Here is a 20,874-nt window from a genome sequence, read left to right as displayed (position 1 = left end):
TTTATTATTTTGCGGGGCACATGTGCTATAGCTTTAGCTTTTTCTCTTCTTCCCAATTATTAGTTGAGTGGGAAGTAAAAGAATCAGTCTGAATAGTGAGAGGAAGAATTAGCCTTTCTCACTGAGGAAGAGAATATACCATACCAAACCATACTACACCCTTCCTTATCTAGCAAACATCAGATTTAGAGGACCCCAAATGCATAACTTTGTTTTATGTGACAAAATAGCTTGCAACTAATATTTTGGTCAGTAGAACTGAAAGTATTGGTGAACATTTCTCTTATGATCTGATGTTCCTTAATCTGTCTTAATCTGCTCCAAAGATTAAGTAAATTTAGTTTGTGTCCAAATTGCCATGGCAAAGTGGAAGAGCAAGTCCTACTGTAGTTTGATAATTCACATTGAAAGTAATTATTACTTCATTTCAAAACAAAAGAACCAAGTGGCAAAATAAAATAGTAAGAGCAAGAAAAAAAACAGGGATACATCATTTTCATTAAAGGAATACCATATAATCCACATAAACCAATTTTGATAAAACAAAGCATAACATATAAAAAATGTTTCCCTGATTTTGAGCAATTTGTCATGGCTCGAGCATTCCTTTTTGTTAGAAAGAAATAAAGTAACATACCCATGGATTCTCCGTGTTTAATTTCTTCAGCCGTCCGGTCTATGAGGACATAGAGTGACCACACCACACAAGTGATAGCAATGATATGGAAAGTTACAGAGCACATGATCTTTCTTTGCTCACTGCCTGTCATCTGCAGTTTCTCCCACTAGAAAGAAATCCAGGAAAATAGAAATGTTCAATTCTGTTGTCAAAGAACAAGTGATACTTGCTGTCTAGTTAGAAACCTTTATTTTATTGAATTTGACCCTGATGACAGATGATCAAGCAAGCACACACAGTTTACATATGGATATGATACACTGTTCTGTATTATATTAAGCCCCTTATCAACCAATGGCATCTGAGGGCACTCAGGTAGCATGCATACTCTGTCATAATGCCTGCCCTTTGCATTTCTTCACAGATTTAAAAGACGCCGATCCTGCTGTCTTTTAAATGTGCTTTGACGAGCTGGCTCTTTCCCCAGATTGTGGACTAAGATGGATGGCAATTCCCTATGCAAGGTTGTTATAGTGGATGTTTTGTTCTACTGGGATGATCTTCTTTTCTTTTCTATTGGTGCATGTTTTAAAGCTTTATTTTTAATTTATTCTATACGCAAAGTCACCAATGATTTGTGGCAACTTTAGAAATGCAAATTAGAGGGCTTCCTGGGGGCGGAGCCTGTCGCCGAAGGAGCTCAACGGAGCCCCTCTCAGAGTTCTGGTCTGTATATCTAATTAAGATCAATAGGATCACCCTTTTTGGCAGAAAGGGGCAGGCAGAAGCTCAGGTGCTAGGATTTATTCGTAGTTCACAGCCCTCTTTTTTTTTGGGCTGCGAACGGAGAAGAGATCCAGCGTAACTGAGCTCTTATCTCCAGCCAGTTCCTCGCAGCTGCCTTTTTTGCAGCCTGGACAGGCGATCCCCCCCCTCAGGACAATGATAAATTGCTTAAAGCAACTTAAGGCTAACACGAGCGGGTCTTACTCCTGGATGTTTCCTTTTTTTATAACTATCTAAACACCAGCCTTGTTTTTCCTTTGAAACTTCTTTGTTCAACCGTGCTACAAGATGGCGTTTTTACTGTGGTGGTGATTGATGACGCAATTAACCGGCTTTATCTCCCGGAGAGCTACTCATTAACAAGCAAAATCTACAAATAATTTATTGAGAACTGACCAGGTGAAGACACTGTTTATCTGCATATTCTCAGTTTTATCTATAATGCCTCCCAGGTCTAAGCAGGCAAAAAAATCCCCCCCGCATGTGCTTAAAGAACTTGTTAGTAAATCGCTGCCTTTGCCTCCTACACCCCCTACTGGAGATTCCTTGACACAGGAGCTTCTTTTTCAAATACTCAATGATTTTAAACAAGAAATCAAAGAATTGTGCTGGATTTATGCGACAAAATACAGACTAAAATTGCCCAAATAAAGGTGGATATGTTTGAAGCTATGTCTACTTTGACAGATTATATCGAAGAAATGGAGACTAAGCTGGAAACTTTGGAGGAGGCTAATTCTAATTTGACTTCCAACACCAAGCATTACAACAAGAGATTAGAGATACTCAAACACAACTCATAATGATAAATTATAACAGAAAGGCGTTTGCAATAAGAGTCAGAGGACTGCCCGAAAAGAAAGGAGAGAACTTGAAACAGACGTTTGTAGAAGCTTTCAGCCAAGCGGTGGGAGGTCCGGGATTCAATTTTGATTGGAATATTCGAAAATCTATCGCCAGAATTCGTGTGTAGCAGAACAACGACAGCTTCCAAGAGACATAATTATATACTTTTTCACAAGAGGAATCCAGAAATGCGATCATCCAAAAGTTTTACAACAACAGGCTCCGAATCGATGGCCATGATTTGTTTGTCTTTAAAGAAATCCCGCTCCAGATGCTGCAAGCAAGGAGAGGCTATACTTTTTTTAACCCAAGAACTTAGAAATCGTCAAATACAGTATAAATGGGAAGCTCCAGTTGGAATCACAGTTACACTCGAAAATCAAAGATTTCGTATTAATTCTGTTTCGGAAGCTCGGGACTTTATTATAAAACTCTGAAGGCGGGGCTTCTTGACTCACTCGGAAATGCGGAAGGACAAGGTGAAGGAAAGACAAGCAGCAATTTACTTGGTTACAAGATGGAGGGAGATGTTCTCCCCTACTGGAGAGGCAGAAGAGCGGAAACTGAGGATTTAGCCATATTTTCAAAGCAGCGGACACGTGGTTATAAGGCAGAGGGTTGCCTTCTCTTTCCGGAAGGGCAGAAGAGTAAAGAATATAGATCCAGCAATGTCTTTAAATACTTTCTAAGCTCTTGGACTGATTAAAATTTTAGGATTTCTGTTTGGTATGAAATGGTAAAGCTGTGTACCGATGAGGAATGGAAAGAAGCATTGCTTATTTTGGACGATATTGTACGGGACTTTATAAGACTTATTTGAATTCAATCCAAACTGTGCATGAATTGTTTTCTGTGAGGAAAGCGGGGACTAAGATTTATTTGAATTGCGGTTTGGGATGAATGGAGTCAGGAGGAGTGGGGCAGAAGGGAAGGTGGAGCGGGATATTGATGAAGGGATCTTGGGATTGAATGAAGTGGTATGGATTTTGGGCACACATTTTACGGATTTACATGTTTGAAGTATAACATAAAAAGCTCAGGATTTTAAAGTGAAGAGCGAGATCCTAATCTTATGGAATTTGGACTTGGGAGGAATGGAGATGAGAAACGAAGGGTAGGAAGATGAGTAGCGAAAGTATGATTAGACTGCTCTGTATTTGAAGATAAATTGATTTTTGTATAAACTAATATTTGAATATAAGGTTAAGAAAGGCTATCTGGAGAGTCTACAGGAAGATGGGGGTAAATATCAAAGAAGTAAGGGACGAGGACAAAATATAATTGGAATGATTTATACTGTTTAAATTTAAGAATGATGGGAGGCTGAGCATAATGCAAAAGATTTTTATTTTTTTTTATTTATTTTTTCTTTTTTTTTCTTTTTCGGAGTGTTCTTTTTATTTTATTTTCATTATATTGTTAATAGATATTTTAGAAGGTGAATGGTACTGAACTGTGCCGGGTGTGGGACCTGGGAAGTCGGAGGGGATTAGGGAGGGGGGTTCATTGGGGGGGGGGGGGGGTGGAGATATAGTTTCAATATATAGAATAAGAAGAATACACTTGTATACTGTTGTTCCTTATCTTTTCTTTTATTTTTCTTTTTTTTTCTTTTTTTCTTTTTTCTTTTTTTTCTTTTCAGCGTAATTTTTAGTAACTGAATAGATTAAGGAATAGAGAAATGCACCAAAGTGAGAAGTAGAGGAAAGGAAGAGGGAGAAGTAAGGAGGGAGGAAGAGGGGAATGTAAGGAGGATGAGAGGGGAAGGAGGGTGAGGAAGGCGAGGAAAGGAAGATAGGAGGGGAAAGGGAAGTAAGAGGGGTGATCGTTGGGGGGAGAAAGGAAAGTTGGAGGGGGAGAAGAAGGGGTGTATGAAAGCGATAGGTTGGGTTTATGATGAGTTGTGTTTAGGTTGGAGTTTTTCTTTTTTATTATTATATTATTATTATTGCAAATATTCAGTATAATAAGTGAATGTACAAAATTGAAAATGAAATGAATAAAATATTTAAACAGAAAAAAAAGAAATGCAAATTAGAAATAAATAACAATCTAGGAATGCAGAATTCACATATTATGTGAAAAGCGAATTGTGTAAGTAAAAGCTATCTACTAATCATAGTAATATTTATCTGCTAAGATTGAATAGAATAGAATGACAGAGTCAGAAGGGACCTTGGAGGTCTTCTAGTCCAACCCCCTGCCTAGGCAGGAAACCCTATACCGTTCCAGACAAATGGCTATCCAACATCTTCTTAAAGACTTCCAGTGTTGGGGCATTCACAACTTCTGGAAGCAAGCTGTTCCACCCTAATTGTTCTCATTGTCAGGAAATTTCTCCTCAGTTCTAAGTGGCTTCTCTCCTTGATTAGTTTCCACCCATTGCTTCTTGTTCTACTTGTTTGACTCCCTCTTCTTTGTGACAACCCCTGAGATATTGGAACACTGCTATCATGTCTTCCCTAGTCCTCTTTTCATTAAACTAGACATACCCAGTTCCTGCAACCGTTCTTCATATGTTTTAGTCTCCAGTCCCCTAATCATCTTTGTTGCTCTTCTCTGCACTCTTTCTAGAGTCTCCACATCTTTTCTACATCGTGGCGACCAAAACTGAATGCAATATTCCAAGTGTGGCCTTACCAAGGCATTATAAAGTGGTATTAACACTTCACATGATCTTATCGCTCTGTTATGCAGCCTAGAACTGTGTTGGCTTTTTTGGCAGCTGCTGCACACTGCTGGCTCATATTTAAGTGGTTGTCCACTAGGACTCCAAGATCCCTCTCACAGTTACTACTATTGAGGAAAGTACCACCTATACTGTACCTGTGTATTTCGTTTTTCTTGCCTAAATGTAGAACCTTACTCTTTTCACCATTGAATTTCATTTTATTAGATAGTACCCAATGTTCAAGTCTGTCAAGATCCTTCTGTATCTTAAGCTTGTCTTCTAGAGTGTTGGCTATTCCTGCCAGCTTGGTGTCATCTGCAAATTTGATGAGTTCTCCATTTATTCCCTCATCCAAATCATTGATGAAGATGTTGAAGAGTACTGGGCCTAAAACAGAGCCTTGGGGTACTCCACTGTATACTTGTAGATGGCTACACGTTGACCTCCATGTAGATGGACTACACGTTGAGTGCGGTTGGTCAGCCAGTTATGAATCCATCTGGTGGTGATGCTGTCCAACCCACATTCTTCTACTTTAACTAGTAGTAGGTTATGGTCTACCTTATCAAATGCCTTACTGAAGTTCAAGTAAGCTATATCGATGGCATTCCTCTGGTCCACTATTTTGTCACTTTGTCAAAGAATGCAATAAGATTAGTCTGGCATGATCTGTTTTTGACAAACCCTTGTTGGCTTTTGGCTATTACTTTGTTTACTTCTAGGTGTTCGCTAATTCATGCTTGATTATCTTTTCCAGAATCTTTCCTAGTATTGAGGTCAGGCTGATTGGTCTATAGTTCCTGGATCTATTTTTTTTTCCTTTTTTGAAGATGGGAACCACATCAGCTCTTTTCCAGTCCTCTGGCAGTTCCCCGTGCTCCAGGATCTCTGAAAGATATAGTTCAGTGATTTTGAGATCTGCCAATTCCTTTAGAACCCTGGAGTTGTAATCAGTCCAGTCCTGGTGATTTGAACTCGTCTAGGTTAGACAGGTGCTCACTTACCATTTTCTTCCCTATTTCAATTTGTTGTTCCTAATCTGATTTTAGTGTTTTGTTTTTGATAGGTTGGACTGTTTTATCCCTTTGTATAAGACAGATGCAAAAAAATGAGTTAAATTCTCCTTGTTGCTTGTCACCTTCTTGCCACTTTCTCCCAGCAATGGACCAATTGTTTTCCTTAACCTTTTTCTTGTTTTTAACATGTGGAAGAAGCTTTTTTTGTTATTTTTTACTTTTGTGGCAAGCCTTTCTTCATTGTGAGCCTTAGATTTCCTTACTTCATCTTTACAGGCTATTTGCTGATAGCCTGCCTTAGTTATGTTCCCCCCTTTTCCACCTTTTTATACTTCATGTTTTTGTCTTTTAATTTGTCAGTTTGTTTCTTATCAATCATAGCCTTGGAAAAAGAATTGTGAAAAAAATAACTTCATCATATGCAGAGAAATGATGACATGTAGAAACAGTTTAGGAATTATCCTTTTTCATTCCTGCTTCATTCCTGAAATAAAGATTTTCACTACAAGCAGACGCCTCTGACACTAAAAAAAAATCTTAGCTATTAAAACTGTAGGTTAACAATTACTGTAAAAAACAGTAGGTGCTCTCCAGTGGGGGATTCAATTTTTTTTACTACCGATTCTGTGGGCGTGGCTTGGTGGGCATGGCTTGGTGGGCATGGCGTGGCTTGGTGGGTGTGGGCAAGGGAAGGATACTATAAAATCTCATTCCTTCCAATCAGCTGGGACTCAGGAGGCAGAGAATAGATGGTGGGGTGCCCAGTCAGAGTTGGTATTTACTGTTTCTCCGAACTACTCAAAATTTTGCTACCGGTTCTCCAGAACTGGTCAGAACTTACTGACTACCACCTCTGGTGTTTTCTCTGTTGCTCTAGCAAGATTATCTCTCAGATATTATCTATGCTAGGCAGAGGCTGGACACTGGTGCCCAAATAGCTCCTTCCAATTTACAAACTGTTGCAACTGTGATGTGGCCAGTCATAAAATAGCTAGGACGCAGACTGCTGGGGGCAATATGCTGAGTCTGTAAACTGTGAAACTACTGTGAAGTTGTGTATACCATATTTTTTGGGCGTATAAGACACACTTTCCTCCACACAAAGTGGGTGGAAATGTCTGTGTGTCTTATACCTCCAAATATTGGGGTTGGTGTGGTGCCGATCAGCTGTTCTAGAATGGACGGCCGCGAAGGTGAATGGGCTGTGGCGAATAGGCCACAGCAAATGGACTGCACAGAATGGGCTGCAGTGAATGGGCCGCAGTGAATGGGCGCAGTGAATGGGAGATGGCGAATTGGTGGCGGGAAATGGGCCATGGCGAATGGGCCGTGGTGAACAAGCAGGGGTGAATAACAGGCCTGCAGCAAACGGGCTGCAACAGTGGTGAATGGCCACACCAAATAAATCTGATGAATACTGAATGGATGCTGGGAAGCAGAGGCAGATTTATTCCCCTTGTTTTCTCCCCAAAAGTTAGGTGGCATCTTATAGTCTGGGATGTCTTAATAGTCCAAAAAATATGGTAACCTAAGTGCTATTGCTATTTATCAGAGGCAATATATACAACTGCTCCCAAAACTCTGTTTACTTTTCCCACAGTCACTGTCACCTCAGCTTGCTTCTTTCTTCTGGGCAGATGGGTCCCTTTCCAAATGAACAGAGATAATTATTATCTCTCATTTATGCTTTAAAAAAGAATATCCTTATGATTCAAAAGCATTAGTTTAACACAGAGATCCTCTTAATGTTCTACTTGCTTCACAAAATACTGTTTTTTTTTAATGTGAAGATTCACAACAGCGCCTTCTTCCATTGTAATCTAAATTTTAAATGTATAAACAGCAGTAATCTGTGCTAAAGAGGAAATTCATAATTATATTTCACTCTATAGTATCATTCCATGACCTACTTTTCTTAAAGGTTTCAATTTGGTGTCCATGATGAATTCATATTTGCAGAGTTCACAGCAACGGATGTCTGAGCTCTTGATCCACTGCTGCAGACAAGCTTGATGGACAAAATTAAGGCTTTCCGGTGCAATGACAGGGAGTAATTAATGGGCTCTCATCATCTCCTTCACAATGGCATATCCTATGACAAGAACATAGCAATTTGTACGGGAAAGAAAAGACAAACTATGGTCTAAACTAGAAAAATGTCTTGTTGAAAAAGGCACAATATCAAAGAATAATAATTATTTGAGATCATATGTGACCATATTTCAGAGTCTGAAATAACTACTCAATTAGGCTAAAGTAAAATGTTGATTCTTGCTTCTCTCTAATTATAAGAACAAAATCAAATAAAATTTGTAAAAAAAGGAAAAGGATAAAAAGGACATTGCTATTAACTTTTCAACAAGGCTAATAGGGCTTTACTTACTGCTTGCGCTTCATCAACAATTATGTCCCTGTCATGGAAAATTGATTATTTTTAAAACACTATTATAATCTAAAATAACATGAAATTGAATTTTCACATTTTTAATGTTGATGGCAGGGAAATGTGCTTAAAATATTTTCCTTGAAATTTCTGGGATAACCATTTATAAACTTCCTGCCACAAAAGCAACTAGCAAGCAACAATCTCAGCTTGCTTTGCACAAAACTTTTCGCACAAAACTCTGGCACAGGTTTGGTATAGCCATGATTCCATACTGAACCACAAATCCCAGGACCAAAAGTTTCAGAGGAAGTTAAATGTGTATTCAAATTGTGGCATAGCACTTCTCACTATTATTATCAAATGTCCTGAATTACACAAGTAACACTGTAGAAAATTCAGTGAGACACATGGATGACCTCTGAAAAATTGTGGGTACAAGGGAAGTCCTTTTATGTCAGTGCCACTCTCTTTCTCAAGAGTCCCAGAATACTGGGAGATGATGGCATATGCAGACAAGCAGGGAACCTGTCCCGGTTGAGGATTAACCTGAAACAGGAGAGGCTATTTTTGGAAAAGAAGAGATGTGCACAAAGGTGAAAGGCAATTATGTACTGAAGAGTGCTTGGAACCAGGGGAATTGAGATCTGTTTCAGGGGCAAGAAATTCAGTTGTTCCAAGATGTGAAGCACTACATATTTCTCAGAGATAGGTATTTTTAAAAAGTTTGCAGGAATAAAGAAAATACTTCTTTGCTCTTGATATCCTTTTTTTCCTATACATACAATAAATGGAACATATGTAAGAAATACATGATTAGCATGGCATCAGGACAAAAACTCAAAATGCTTTGCACATTCAAAAAAGTTGACAATTCAGAAGAAAATAAAGCTCAGTGTGAACTGCAAGGAATGGTTGAGGAAATGAAAAGAGCAGAGCAAGTTACCATAGACCTGGGAGGGGGCAGAGAAAGTGGTTTTGGCAATAAACCAACCTGCAGACATCTCCAGACACAGACACAGGGGAAAGTGGAGGGAAATTTTCTGACAATTGGAAGGGCAGTCTAGATCACTATCCTTTTCAGTTGAGCAGAGTGGTGCCCGTAGTGCTGTAATGTTCAGCCTCATAGAATTGTCCTCAAAGACATCATCATCTCCATATCATCTGAACAGAAACCTGTACTCTCTAGCATACCAGTGGATGATTTCTCTGGCCGGAGACAGCTTGACTTGTTATCCAGTTCATGACTGCTTGATTTGGAACTATGAGAGAAAGAGAAAAGGTACTGCAACAAATCTTTATTCTGGGAGATTCGTTGCTATACTTGTCCTCCAGGAGAGGAATACGTACAGCACTATGAGTATCAGTAGCCAGAGAAGTGCTTGAGTAATTGGTCGAGAGTGACCAGAAATATGAAAGTCTGCCATTGTTAACAGTGAAGGGCCTGAAGCTGAATGATTTCTCCTCCTTATGACATATGTTAAGTCTTAAACACTGCTCTTGCATTTGGGTAAGTCTGCCTTCTGAACATGTACGTTCCATGCAGCTAAATCTGTCAATTGTATCGGAGCCTTCTGATCCATATCACTGAGAGACTTGGAGTATTTCAGAGCATGGCTGGATTTTTCATTGTTAGACTTGGGAGAATAGACACGTCCATGCCCATGGGAGTTTGCCTTGGAAGCCTGCATCCATATTCTGACAGGTTACTGTCACAGTGGCCACTGGAGGTCAGAGCATTCTGGCAGACAAGATTTTTCAAGATAACAGCAGATTGTACTGGACTGGGATGACAACATTCAAAACCCACTGCACTGGAACTGCATGCAGAACAATGGAATAAAAGCACAAAAAAATTAAAAGAGAGTACATACAATTTGTTGAAGAAATGACATTTTCATGCCAGTATGAGGAAGGCAAATTACAAACATAAAAAAGGCAGAATTAAATAGGCCAGTCAATATGGTGGCATAATCCATGTGTCACAATGGATTACATGCCAAGATCATTTAAACATATATATGCATGTACATACAGCATAGCATGGCTGGACAGGATTTGTTGAAGTCTGTCCTATGTGCTTTTTTCTAGGTATTATGGACACTTGAGAAAAAAGACATCTTATGAGAACCAGTTCTCACCACCATAGAATATGCTCCATGCACCTCTGCCCCATTCCACCTCTATATGGAAATTGGCACAATGTACATTAAAGTAATGTATGTGTAATCATTTGGTTTATTTTAATTCTTGTAATATCAAGTATTTCCTGACCAAAAACATCTTATATTTGTTGATTTTATGTATCCTTGTAGTGATGTGTAAAATAAGTACACTTGAAACCTGTTTCAAGCTCCAAATGAGTTGTTCGAACTTTGTGAGAAATGTTCTATGATACTTCTCTCTATTTTGAGCTCAAAACACTATAGTTGGAACAGCTATTTAGAATCTAAAATGTTTTGTGGTGCAGTGATTCAAGTGCTGCACTCAGATTGTGAGATCCACATTCTAGTCCACTGTGGAAGTTTCTAGGTGATCCCTAGGTCAGGCACTCTCTCTCAGCTCAACTCATCTTACAAAGCTATTGTTATGGGAAACACTAGGTATTGTACCAAAATATAACATTATGTTAACAACGATTTCTAATACATTTTACATGGCAATTGAAACATAAGATAAGTGGCTACTTATTGCCATACCAACTGTTATTTGTCCTGCAAGATTTCCTAGATCATCAGCTGTAAGATAGCATAAACTTCTGACATTGTGACTGTCATCAGTTTTAGTGCAATGACAATTAATACTTCACCTGCAAATGTCCTGATTGGTTGGTGTAGCAGATGCCTGAGAAAAGCCACAAAGAGCAGGAAAAGAGGTTGAAAATAGCAGGCTACCAAAACAATTAAAAAATAATACATTTGTTTTTATCAGGTTAAGTTGATTTTCATACCAGGGAATCTGTAGTAGCCCTCCCAGTTTCAATAAAAACAAGCTATTGCCTCAAACATTTAAACTGAGGATGCTTATTTTGAACAGAATTCTGCCTGGGAGGGAAAGCACTCCAATGACCTGCAGAGGAAACAATTGCAGTTTTGGTGGTTTCCGTAGGCAGTTTTAAGTCCTGAAATGCCCCTTCTCTGATGTTGCTGATCTGCTTAAGCTTCCATATAAATATCATTAACAAAATACATCTTTGATAGGAAACTACTGGTTACTTTTAACAACTTAAATCAATTTACACTTTGGACTCAAAGGGTAGATTAGTTCCTTTGGACTCAATAAATCTCTCATCTTATTTAAGAATTATATGAATAATTAATCAGGTTATCTAGGAACCAAAACGTCATTTACAGGCAGATTTACCTCTCCACTTCAATGTACTTTAGTTGTATTTTTACATTTTTTAATACTTGAGTTTTTAAAAACTATCATCTTAGAATACTTATTCAAGTTAAATGCCCTTGACTGTCTGCAACTTTTCTTTCTATTGCAACTATAAGCTACTACTTGTGACATATGTATAAGGAAAGAACTCAGGTGACCCTCACCACAGTAGTGGCAAGAGCATAATTAGAATGGTACATAGCACAACAGAAATTGCAACCAGACTAAATATGAATTAGCCCACCCCATATCCCTGTTTCTGAATGAAACTGTCAGCAGCTAATTACCCACTGCCTATACCTACATATAATCCCACCCCTCCCAATCAATCATGGATGGAAATACATGAATTGTTAATATACATTACTCAAAAAACTGCTGTCTTACTGGCTCAAAATGTCATGTTATGAATTTTTACACATTCTATATTATCTTTCCATTAAATTATCATTTACTTAATTACCACTGAGGCAAAGTGATTGCTTTATGTCTGGGAGCAAGAACTGCCACTCCTTATAAATAACTGCTGTTTGGAATGGGAAGAAGACCTAGCAGAGTTATGAAAATTCCAACATTGGATTTCTGGACATGTGTTGATTCTAAATTGACCTCAATCCAATGAAGCAATGCAGTTGGTGACAAGAACACAGTAGAACCAGCAGAGGAGCAGAACCAGTCAAAAATAAAGAGGTCTATGGGAACAGAATATTAATATGTATATATGTGATATAAATATGTAAAAAATGGATATTTTTCAAGAATATTTTACAAGATAGCAAGTTAAACGTATAAAGTTTCCTGAGCAATAGAAAAAAATGAAAAGAGGCCATGTGCAACCTCATCCAGACTAGACTACAGTCTCTATTTCTCTAGCCTTTGAGGTTTTCAGCGCACATCACCTGGATACTCAAGTAAAAATGGTCATAAACTAAACAATAAGAGATAACGCAACTGCTAAAGGCACTAATATTTCTTTTTTTTCTGTTAGCAATCAATAAAATCACATAAAAGCTGATCATTATCCTATACCATTTTTGTAGTCTACACAGCTTTGTAACTACTAAAAATTTAATATATCTAGTTTCTACCCCTCTATTCCCAAAAGAGCTCTTGCATACAAAAATACCATATTTTTTGGAGTATAAAAATATATACGCACCTTTTCCCTCAAAAAAGAGGGCTGAAAATCTGGGTGCGTCTTATACACTGAATACAGCATTTTTTGCCTCCTGAAACCCTGCCCCCTCACCAAATTGTCCGTGCATAGCCTTTAGGAAGCTTTCAGTGTGCTCCTGGGGGCTGGGAAGGGCAGAAACGAATGAAAAACCAGACTGTTTTTTGCTCAATTTTGTCCCCCCTCCCCAGCCCAGGAGCACTCTATAAGCACCCTAAAGGCTATGCATGCCTTTTTGTGACAAAAAACGGGCCCATTTTTGCAAAAAGGGCCATTTTTTTTGCTCATTTTGGGGGGGGCACCCCCCCCCAGGAGCACTCTACAAGCCTCCTAAAGGCTATTCATGCCCGCTTTTTGTGGGGGGAAACGGGCCAATTTTCGTGAAAAACTGGCTGATTTTGGGAGGTCTGCAGAGTGCAAAAACTTTTTTTTTAATTGCCTCTTCAAAACCTTGGTGTGTCTTATACTCTGGGATGTCTTATACTCCAAAAAATATGGCAGGCTGAAAAGCTCAAGTCTTCACTTCCAGTGATTTCACCACCATTCACCCTGAGATTCTCAGTGGACAAAAAAATACAGAATCCTGACAATAAATATACTGGTTATTACTGATCAATTATTTGCTGAGAAGTTTCAGGTTTTTCTCCCCCAGTAACAGCTTAAATATTTTCAGAACTTCCGCTTGTAATAGCTTCTTGAAGAATATAGAATATTTAAAAAGTCAAACTGTTAGAGGAAAAATACAGGCAATTTTATATGGAAACTTTGATCAAAAAGTTATGCTTCTCAATTCTCTTCAGATTAAAGCTGTGTCTTCTAACTGGAGAAAGAAATGACCATACCTGTTCTTTCCTCTTGGCTTTCTTCTTAGAAACTCTGGAAAAAGTAACATCTTGAGCTGGGATTACAGAGATTTGATGCAATGGTGTATTCATACACCATAAACGTAAGATTGGATCCTATAAATGTAAAATTCTTGATATGAGGTCCATTATTTATCTTTGCCAGGCCACACACCTAAAAATAATTAGAGCAGGAAAAAGCAGGAAAAAAATACGAAAATGTATAGCTTTATGTATCTGTTATAATAATACATTAATAATAATAAACAAATGGAATATTAGCAAAATGCTGCAATGTGGAATGTTCATATTTCAGTTTTTGCCACTCTATACCTCTTCCTTTTCTCTATAGATTTTTATTCTTCTCCAGTTCACCAAAAAGCATCTTATATCCACCAAGCAGATTAGCTTTTTACAGGCAGAGGCCTTAGTTGTTTGTTCCTTGCAAAATAAGCATATTGGTATCTTCTGTTGTACACAATGGTTTATACCAGGGGTCTGCAACCTTAAACACTTGGAACCATTTGGACCAGTTTCCCACAGAAAACACCGAGAGCCACAAAACCGGTTGAGCATGGCCAACTCAACATCACTCACTCATACCCAGTCACATGACATCCACAGCATGCCTACTCAGGTTTTGTGGCTCCCGATGTTTCTTTCAGTGGGAAATAGGTATGTGTGTGTGTGTGTCTGCCTCTCTCTCATCTCTCCCTCTCTCATCTCTGTGTCTCTCTTCTCTTTCTATCCGTCTCTCTCTCTCTCTCCTCTCTCTCTCTCTCTGTGCGTGTATGTGTGTTCCCTCTTGAACCATTTCCAAAAACAGGCAAGGGGTTTTTGCTGGATGTTGTTCTTAGGGTGCTTCTACCATATATTTTAATCAACGAGTCATTTCAAGTTTCACAGATAAATTAAGCTCTTTCATCCCTCTGCTGTATCTCCCTGTTCGGCTGAACCACCATTGGCTGACCCTGACCCTCGCCCTCCCCTCCCAGTCATTCCTTGCTGGCCTGAGAAGGTAAGGGCAACAGTGGGGGATGGAGACTCACTCCATATTCCAGAGTGGGAGCGAAGCCCTGTACTTGCTGGGTCTCACTGGCACTTCTTCCGGGCCTTGTTGGGTGCTGCACGTACACTTGGTCACTCAGGGAGACGCGCCACTTGCTCTCTGCCTCGAGACACTGGCCCGGCCTGGCTGTGGTCGATGACCTGTGTTGTGGGCTTTAGTAGGAGAAGGGGGCATCATCTCCTTCATGGTGAAGGAAGGAGTGCTAAAATTAACTGTGGTGCGCAAGGTGCTGTAAGAGCAGCAGGCAGGCCATGGAGGCAAGAGCAGTGGCGTGAGCCACAGCCGGGCCAGTGTATTGGGGCATAGAGTGAGACCATGTGTCTCCCTGAGCGACTGAGGTGCGCAGAGCACCAAACAAGGGCCGGAAGAAGCACCCAAGAGACCAGGCAACTACAAGGGCGTTTTGCTTGCCACTCTGGAATATGGAGCTCTCCTTTTCCCCTGCCTTTGCCCCTACCTTCTCAGCCAGGATGAAGAGTGACTGGGAGGGGGGGGCGGGGTCCGCCAGTGGTGAGTTCAGCTAACAGGGAGCCCCAGGCAGGGGGATGAAAGAGCCGCAGTGTGCCACACCTGGTTTATACATTGGGATTAGTGGTAGCAATAATTTCCTGACTTACAAACAAGATCTAGCTTCGTTAGCCAACTGACATCATATGAAATTACCCTGCTCAAGTATGAATAATACCAGTTCTATGCTCCTATAAAGAAAAGTACTTGGCAAACGGAGTATATCAGAATATCTGGGCAACTAATATCACATTCACAACCAAGAATATAAAACCACTTTAACAGAAAATAGATATGATAAATAATCAGTACAAAAGAACAGTGTTTTAAATAAAGCCATTTTGGTAGTGATAGCTTTCATGTACAACTTTTTCAAAAGTACCCATCATTTAACACTGGGATTCCACTTGGGACATCTTATCTGTAAAAAAATAATAGAAATTCCACATCTTTAGCAAAATCAAGGCCACACTTGGAATACTGCATCCAGTTTGGTCACCACGGTGTAAAAAGATGTTGAGACTCTAGAAAGAGTGCAGAGAAGAGCAACAAAGATGATTAGGGGACTGGAGGCTAAAACATATGAAGAACGGTTGCAGAAACTTGGTATGTCTAGTTGATTAAAAGAAGGACTAGGAGTGACATGATAGCAATGTTCCAATATCTCAGGGGCTGCCACAAAGAAGAAGGAGTCAAGCTATTCTCCAAGCACATGAGGGCAGGATAAGAAGAAATGGGTGGAAACTAATTAAGGAGAGAAGCAACTTAGAACTAAGGAGAAATTTCCTGACAGAACAATTGATCAGTGGAACAAGTTTTTAAGAAGAGATTGGATAACTATTGTCTGAAATGATATAAGCTTTCCTGCCTAAGCAGGGGGTTAGACTAGAACACTCCCAGATCCCTTTGAACTCTGTTATTCCAAAATGTTAACTCGTCTTTTTTTTTTCAACATGTATGTGTGTATTAGAGGACTGAATCCATTTCACCTCAGAAAAGAGATGGGATAATTGTTCCTTACAAATAGTAGGCATCCATAATAGACAGCTCTCAAATTTAGATGTTTTTAAATACAGAGATACAATCTACATAGAAATTAACATACTTGCCAACTATACCTAAGTAAGATACAAGAATGTTGGGCTCATGGGATGGGACTGCAACATTTCAGTTGCAGTGAGTACAGAGATATTTTTTCTTATGAAGAAAAAACAAATCTGCAGGAGCAAAAAAGGAGTTAAGATTGTGGTGCCAATGGAATACAGACAGATATGTAGATAATAGTGGTGCACAAAAGATAGCACTCCCTTGTAAGGAAGAGATGAAAAGTAGCCAACAAAGGAGCTGTGACATTTCCATTTTTTTTCAATACCCTTTCCCCCTTATTTGCCCTCTTCCGGTCATCTTGTACCTTCTGTGAAACAAACATATTGGCCTAGGTGCAGGACCTTACTTAACATATATAACATTTCCATAACATTTATAATGTTCATAACATAACATTAACAAAATGTTAATATTTATATAACATAATCTAAACAAAATATTGTGTTGGATTCAAATCAATGGATATAAGCAATGCAATTTTCTCAAGGTTAATTCATATTGATATTTTGCATTTGTTTACTAATGTTTTAATATTCAGATATCATTTTAGAATTCTGCCTTTGGAAATTATTCATATTTCTTATTCTGACATTTTCATGCTAATTTAAAGAAATCGCTTAACGAGATTATTTTACTTACAATGCTGGAGTCGAAGTGAAAAGAAGAATGTTAGCCCCTGGACTAAAACCATTGTTCACCCTAGTAGTATTACTAGTGTATATCACAAAATAGATAAATCTGGTTCAATAACAGCTACTTCAGACCAAATACATCCAGTGGGACATGAACCATTGTCGTTAGAAATACATAAACAACACTCAAGCTTAAAACAACTGTTCCCAAACATGGAAAGGAAACTCTGGAGATGCAAGGATAGGTTCCAAGAGTAAAATAAGGGCCCTGCTAAGATCTCTTTCTGTCTTTTGCACACATATTGGATATATATTAAGGCTTATGATTATGATTAATATACATAACTAGATTTTGTTGGCTAGACCGAAATCCATTTATACGGTTTGTATTTCTTTTGGTGTTTACCATATGTCGAAAAGTTCAAAATTTAATTATTTTTCTACTATGATTCCAAATCTTGGAAGAAACATTTTCCGGTTCGCTGTGAAAGAACCGAAGCTACTGCTCCCCGTGTTAACTTTCTAATACTGATTATCCTTCCTGGAGTAGCAAACGTTCCGTTCCAGCAAGATCATTCCGGAGCGGTTTAGAAGGTAGACTCCAGCAACCGCGAGACTCCTTCCAAAGATCCCGGTGATAATACTATTTGCCGAGTACACCCAAACTGCTCCCACTGTTCTTTTTAGCACCGGGGTGGGAGTGGCATCGCTACTTTCTTTGCCCACTGTCTCCCTGTCGCAGCTCCTCCCAATAATTCCTTTCCCCCAGGCTTACCCTGTAATTACATAAGGTCCTGGGCAGTTGTAAATAACATGACACATGGCCAGGAGCGAGAGGTGGAAAACAGACGAACGCCGCCCCCCACTACCGCCCACCCCTCCCTAATCAGAACGCGCGGCCACCTGTGGAATCCCGGGAGTACAGCAGTTCGCAACGGAAGAAAAGGAAGGCACCACCTCTTTGGCCGTCACTGGGCCCTGATTTGTCCATCGGACACAGGAAATTGATCATTGTTCTACTTCCGTCGCTGTCCTGAAGCCGGGAGTCGTAGGAAGAGTCTCCCTTTATTTTGTTTATCCGAAGCGGAAATGAAAGCGGAAGGCCTTTGGAACGTTGCTTGAGATTCATTTGGACAGTGGAGCTCATGCTCAAAATTGCAGACAATGACACGTTTCTTCAAGACATGATAAGCTGCCCCAGTACAGTATTCCAGGAGCTTCTTCAGACAGAATTGCCTGGTTGCCGAGAAATTTGCCTCACAATGCGGTGCTTTTTGTTGCAGAGAAGAACGGAGAGAGCGTTTGCCGAAACTGGAGGTTGAAGTTCATGATGCCATCAAGCAGACTGCTGGAAACAGCGTTATACAGAACGATCAGATGTTTTACTGTTCCTATCTCTGAAGGAATTCAAGTAGAAAAGAGGAAAATAACGGGTCGCACTTGTGGACCCAAGGAGCACATACAGTCATAGAACATATCTCTCCAAGATGATAAAAATCGTACCAAAAAATGCAAATTCAAGATAGAAAGAAGAAATGATTAACTGACTATTAATTGCTCCTGAATGATTATTGTGATTGTTTTTGAGAGATGGTACATTGTATCTGGAGTATAGGTCTTGCTGATTTCTCTGAGGAGTACTTGGGAGCATATAAGGCACACAGTTTTAAAAGAGTGAGTCACAAAGTCAATGGGCAGAGCAGGCAAACAGGAATTTTGGCAAGGGAAGTCGAAAATGAAAGAAACCTGTTCCCACTCTATCTCACTGCACCTTACAATTCTCTCTCTCTCTCTCTTTCTTCACCTTTTTCAATTAATCCAAATTAGTCTTCATCCAGAGAAGTAATGGTTTGTCAGCCTGAGAAGTCATAATTTCTTAGTTTTGTAAGATGATAACATTTAACAGAAGGGACTGGAGTAAAGGCACGGTACCAGAACATATTGATAATGAAGAAATGATTGTGTCAACTTCAAAACAGACTTACTGTATGCTGCCACAACCATCTTTTCGTTTCTCAGCTTGCCACACAGTATTGGGGGGAGGGAGAGGTTTGGAATGTCACACCAGACAATTACAGATCATCCTGTGGGAACCAAAGTTATTTCAACAGGTGCTGGCCAGAGTCAGGAAGGAGTTAACCCAGGAGACATCAGAACAGCTAATTGGACAATATGACCTGTGACATGGAGGAGGGAAATATCTATTCTTTAATTATGTAAAAACTGCAGGAATTAATTAGAGTTAGTTTTCCTTTCACGTGTGCAGAAATGATGCAATCAATAAACCAGTTCTACACACACACACACACACACATATATATATATATACTTTTTAAACAAAACAACACACATAAATCACTGGTTTTGCATTAAACATCACTGAATATTTCACTCTCATTGAGCATTATGTGTTCAAATTACCATTAATATTCTTTCATTTGTAACAATCCTTATTTCCTTGAATTCATAATTATCAAATAACAATGAGTCTGTCAAGTATTATAATATCACCTATCTCCAAGGAAAAAAAGAGATTAGAACAAAGAATTCCCATTAATTTATAATATACATTCATGTTTTCAATTGATCATAATGTCACCAATCATCCAGAGTTCCAAAAATAGTTTTCCATTTTTAATTATTAATCCATATAGTAGTTAAGTATTTCAAATCATATGTATATCAATTGTTCATTACATCATCATTGATCTGTTTAATACACAAAGATCTTTCTAATATAAAATGGTCACTACATGCAATTATACCAGTGTTCAAATCATCCCACTCTTATACATTGAGATCATTATTGTCCTTTATATATCATATGCATAGTGCTCTATATCATAACAAAAAGAAAAAAACCTTCATAACAATAACTATAACTTTCTATTACTATATAAGTAAACAGTTTCATTCCCAGGTTTTTTTATTTAACCATTGGTAAAACAAATCCCATACTTTATAATATTGCTCGTCCTCTTGTTCTCTAATTTCAAATGTAAGCTTACTCATTTCGGCACATTCCATTATTTTCCGAATAGTTTCCTCCTGTGATGGTACTTTCTTGTTTTTCCAATTTTTGGCAAATACAATTCTAGCAGCTGTTAAAACATTTACGATCAGGTATTTCAAGTCCTTATTGTAGGTTTCTGATATTATTCCCAATAAAAAGAGTTCCAGTTTTAAGTCTATGTGTTTATGTATCATTTTTTCCAACCACATGTGGATTTTAGTCCATTATCTTTTAGTTTCAGTACAAGTCCACCATGTGGTAGTATGTGCTCGGCGTCTGATGACATTTTTCGGATTTATTCTTGGACATTCTTGCAATTCTCGTTGGGGATAAACCCGTTTTTAAACAGATCTGATTGTCTCAATTTGCTGGCTTGGTTGGGTTCGTCAATCGGAACCTTGACATTAAACCAGTAGTTCTGCACCTTTGGGTCGTGACCCCTGTAGGGTTTTTACAGTGAATCATCTGAATGGTCCTTGGAACTGAGGTTACACGTGTAAGTAAAAACTGCAGCAATCTGCAGAAAATATTTGCCTGTCAGTTATTCTTTGCTTGCAGTGTTCCTAGGCATGATTTGAGGACACGGGATGAAACAAAGTATAACCTGCATCATTTTATTCACTCATTTGATAACACTTGATTTATTCAGCTATAACAACGTGAAAGTTCTCACGAACACTAACGATGTAAGGACTAACCAATTATTGTGCCTTGGAGACTTGTTAGCCAATAATGATATAACACGTAAAGTAGGTAGAGTTCAAAGAAGCTGAAAACACTATAAGAATGATGATGCAGAAAATAAAACAATTATACAGCAAAAAA

The 20,874-nt window shown here is 38.8% G+C and overlaps 1 protein-coding gene across 1 annotated transcript in view; it reads right to left on the bottom strand.

Annotated features, from left to right (window-relative positions):
- LOC116510599 overlaps positions 1–17,795 on the bottom strand; it is a 31,825-nt gene extending 14,030 nt beyond the window's left edge. Inside the window, 13 exon segments of the mRNA XM_032220209.1 lie at positions 638–785; positions 7,849–7,968; positions 7,970–8,030; positions 9,316–9,373; positions 9,376–9,480; positions 9,483–9,632; positions 9,635–9,889; positions 9,892–10,012; positions 10,014–10,043; positions 10,045–10,141; positions 11,131–11,165; positions 13,722–13,896; positions 17,383–17,795. Coding sequence (XP_032076100.1) covers positions 638–785; positions 7,849–7,968; positions 7,970–8,030; positions 9,316–9,373; positions 9,376–9,480; positions 9,483–9,632; positions 9,635–9,889; positions 9,892–10,012; positions 10,014–10,043; positions 10,045–10,141; positions 11,131–11,165; positions 13,722–13,814 — 1,273 coding nt within the window. The 5' untranslated portion in view covers positions 13,815–13,896; positions 17,383–17,795.
- Between the last annotated feature and the right edge of the window lie 3,079 nt (positions 17,796–20,874).

Source organism: Thamnophis elegans, chromosome 6 (genome assembly GCF_009769535.1).
Source record: "Thamnophis elegans isolate rThaEle1 chromosome 6, rThaEle1.pri, whole genome shotgun sequence".
Taxonomy (NCBI): domain Eukaryota; kingdom Metazoa; phylum Chordata; class Lepidosauria; order Squamata; family Colubridae; genus Thamnophis; species Thamnophis elegans.
The sequence above is the reverse complement of the archived record's forward strand: the minus strand, read 5'-3'. Positions and strand labels throughout refer to the sequence as shown.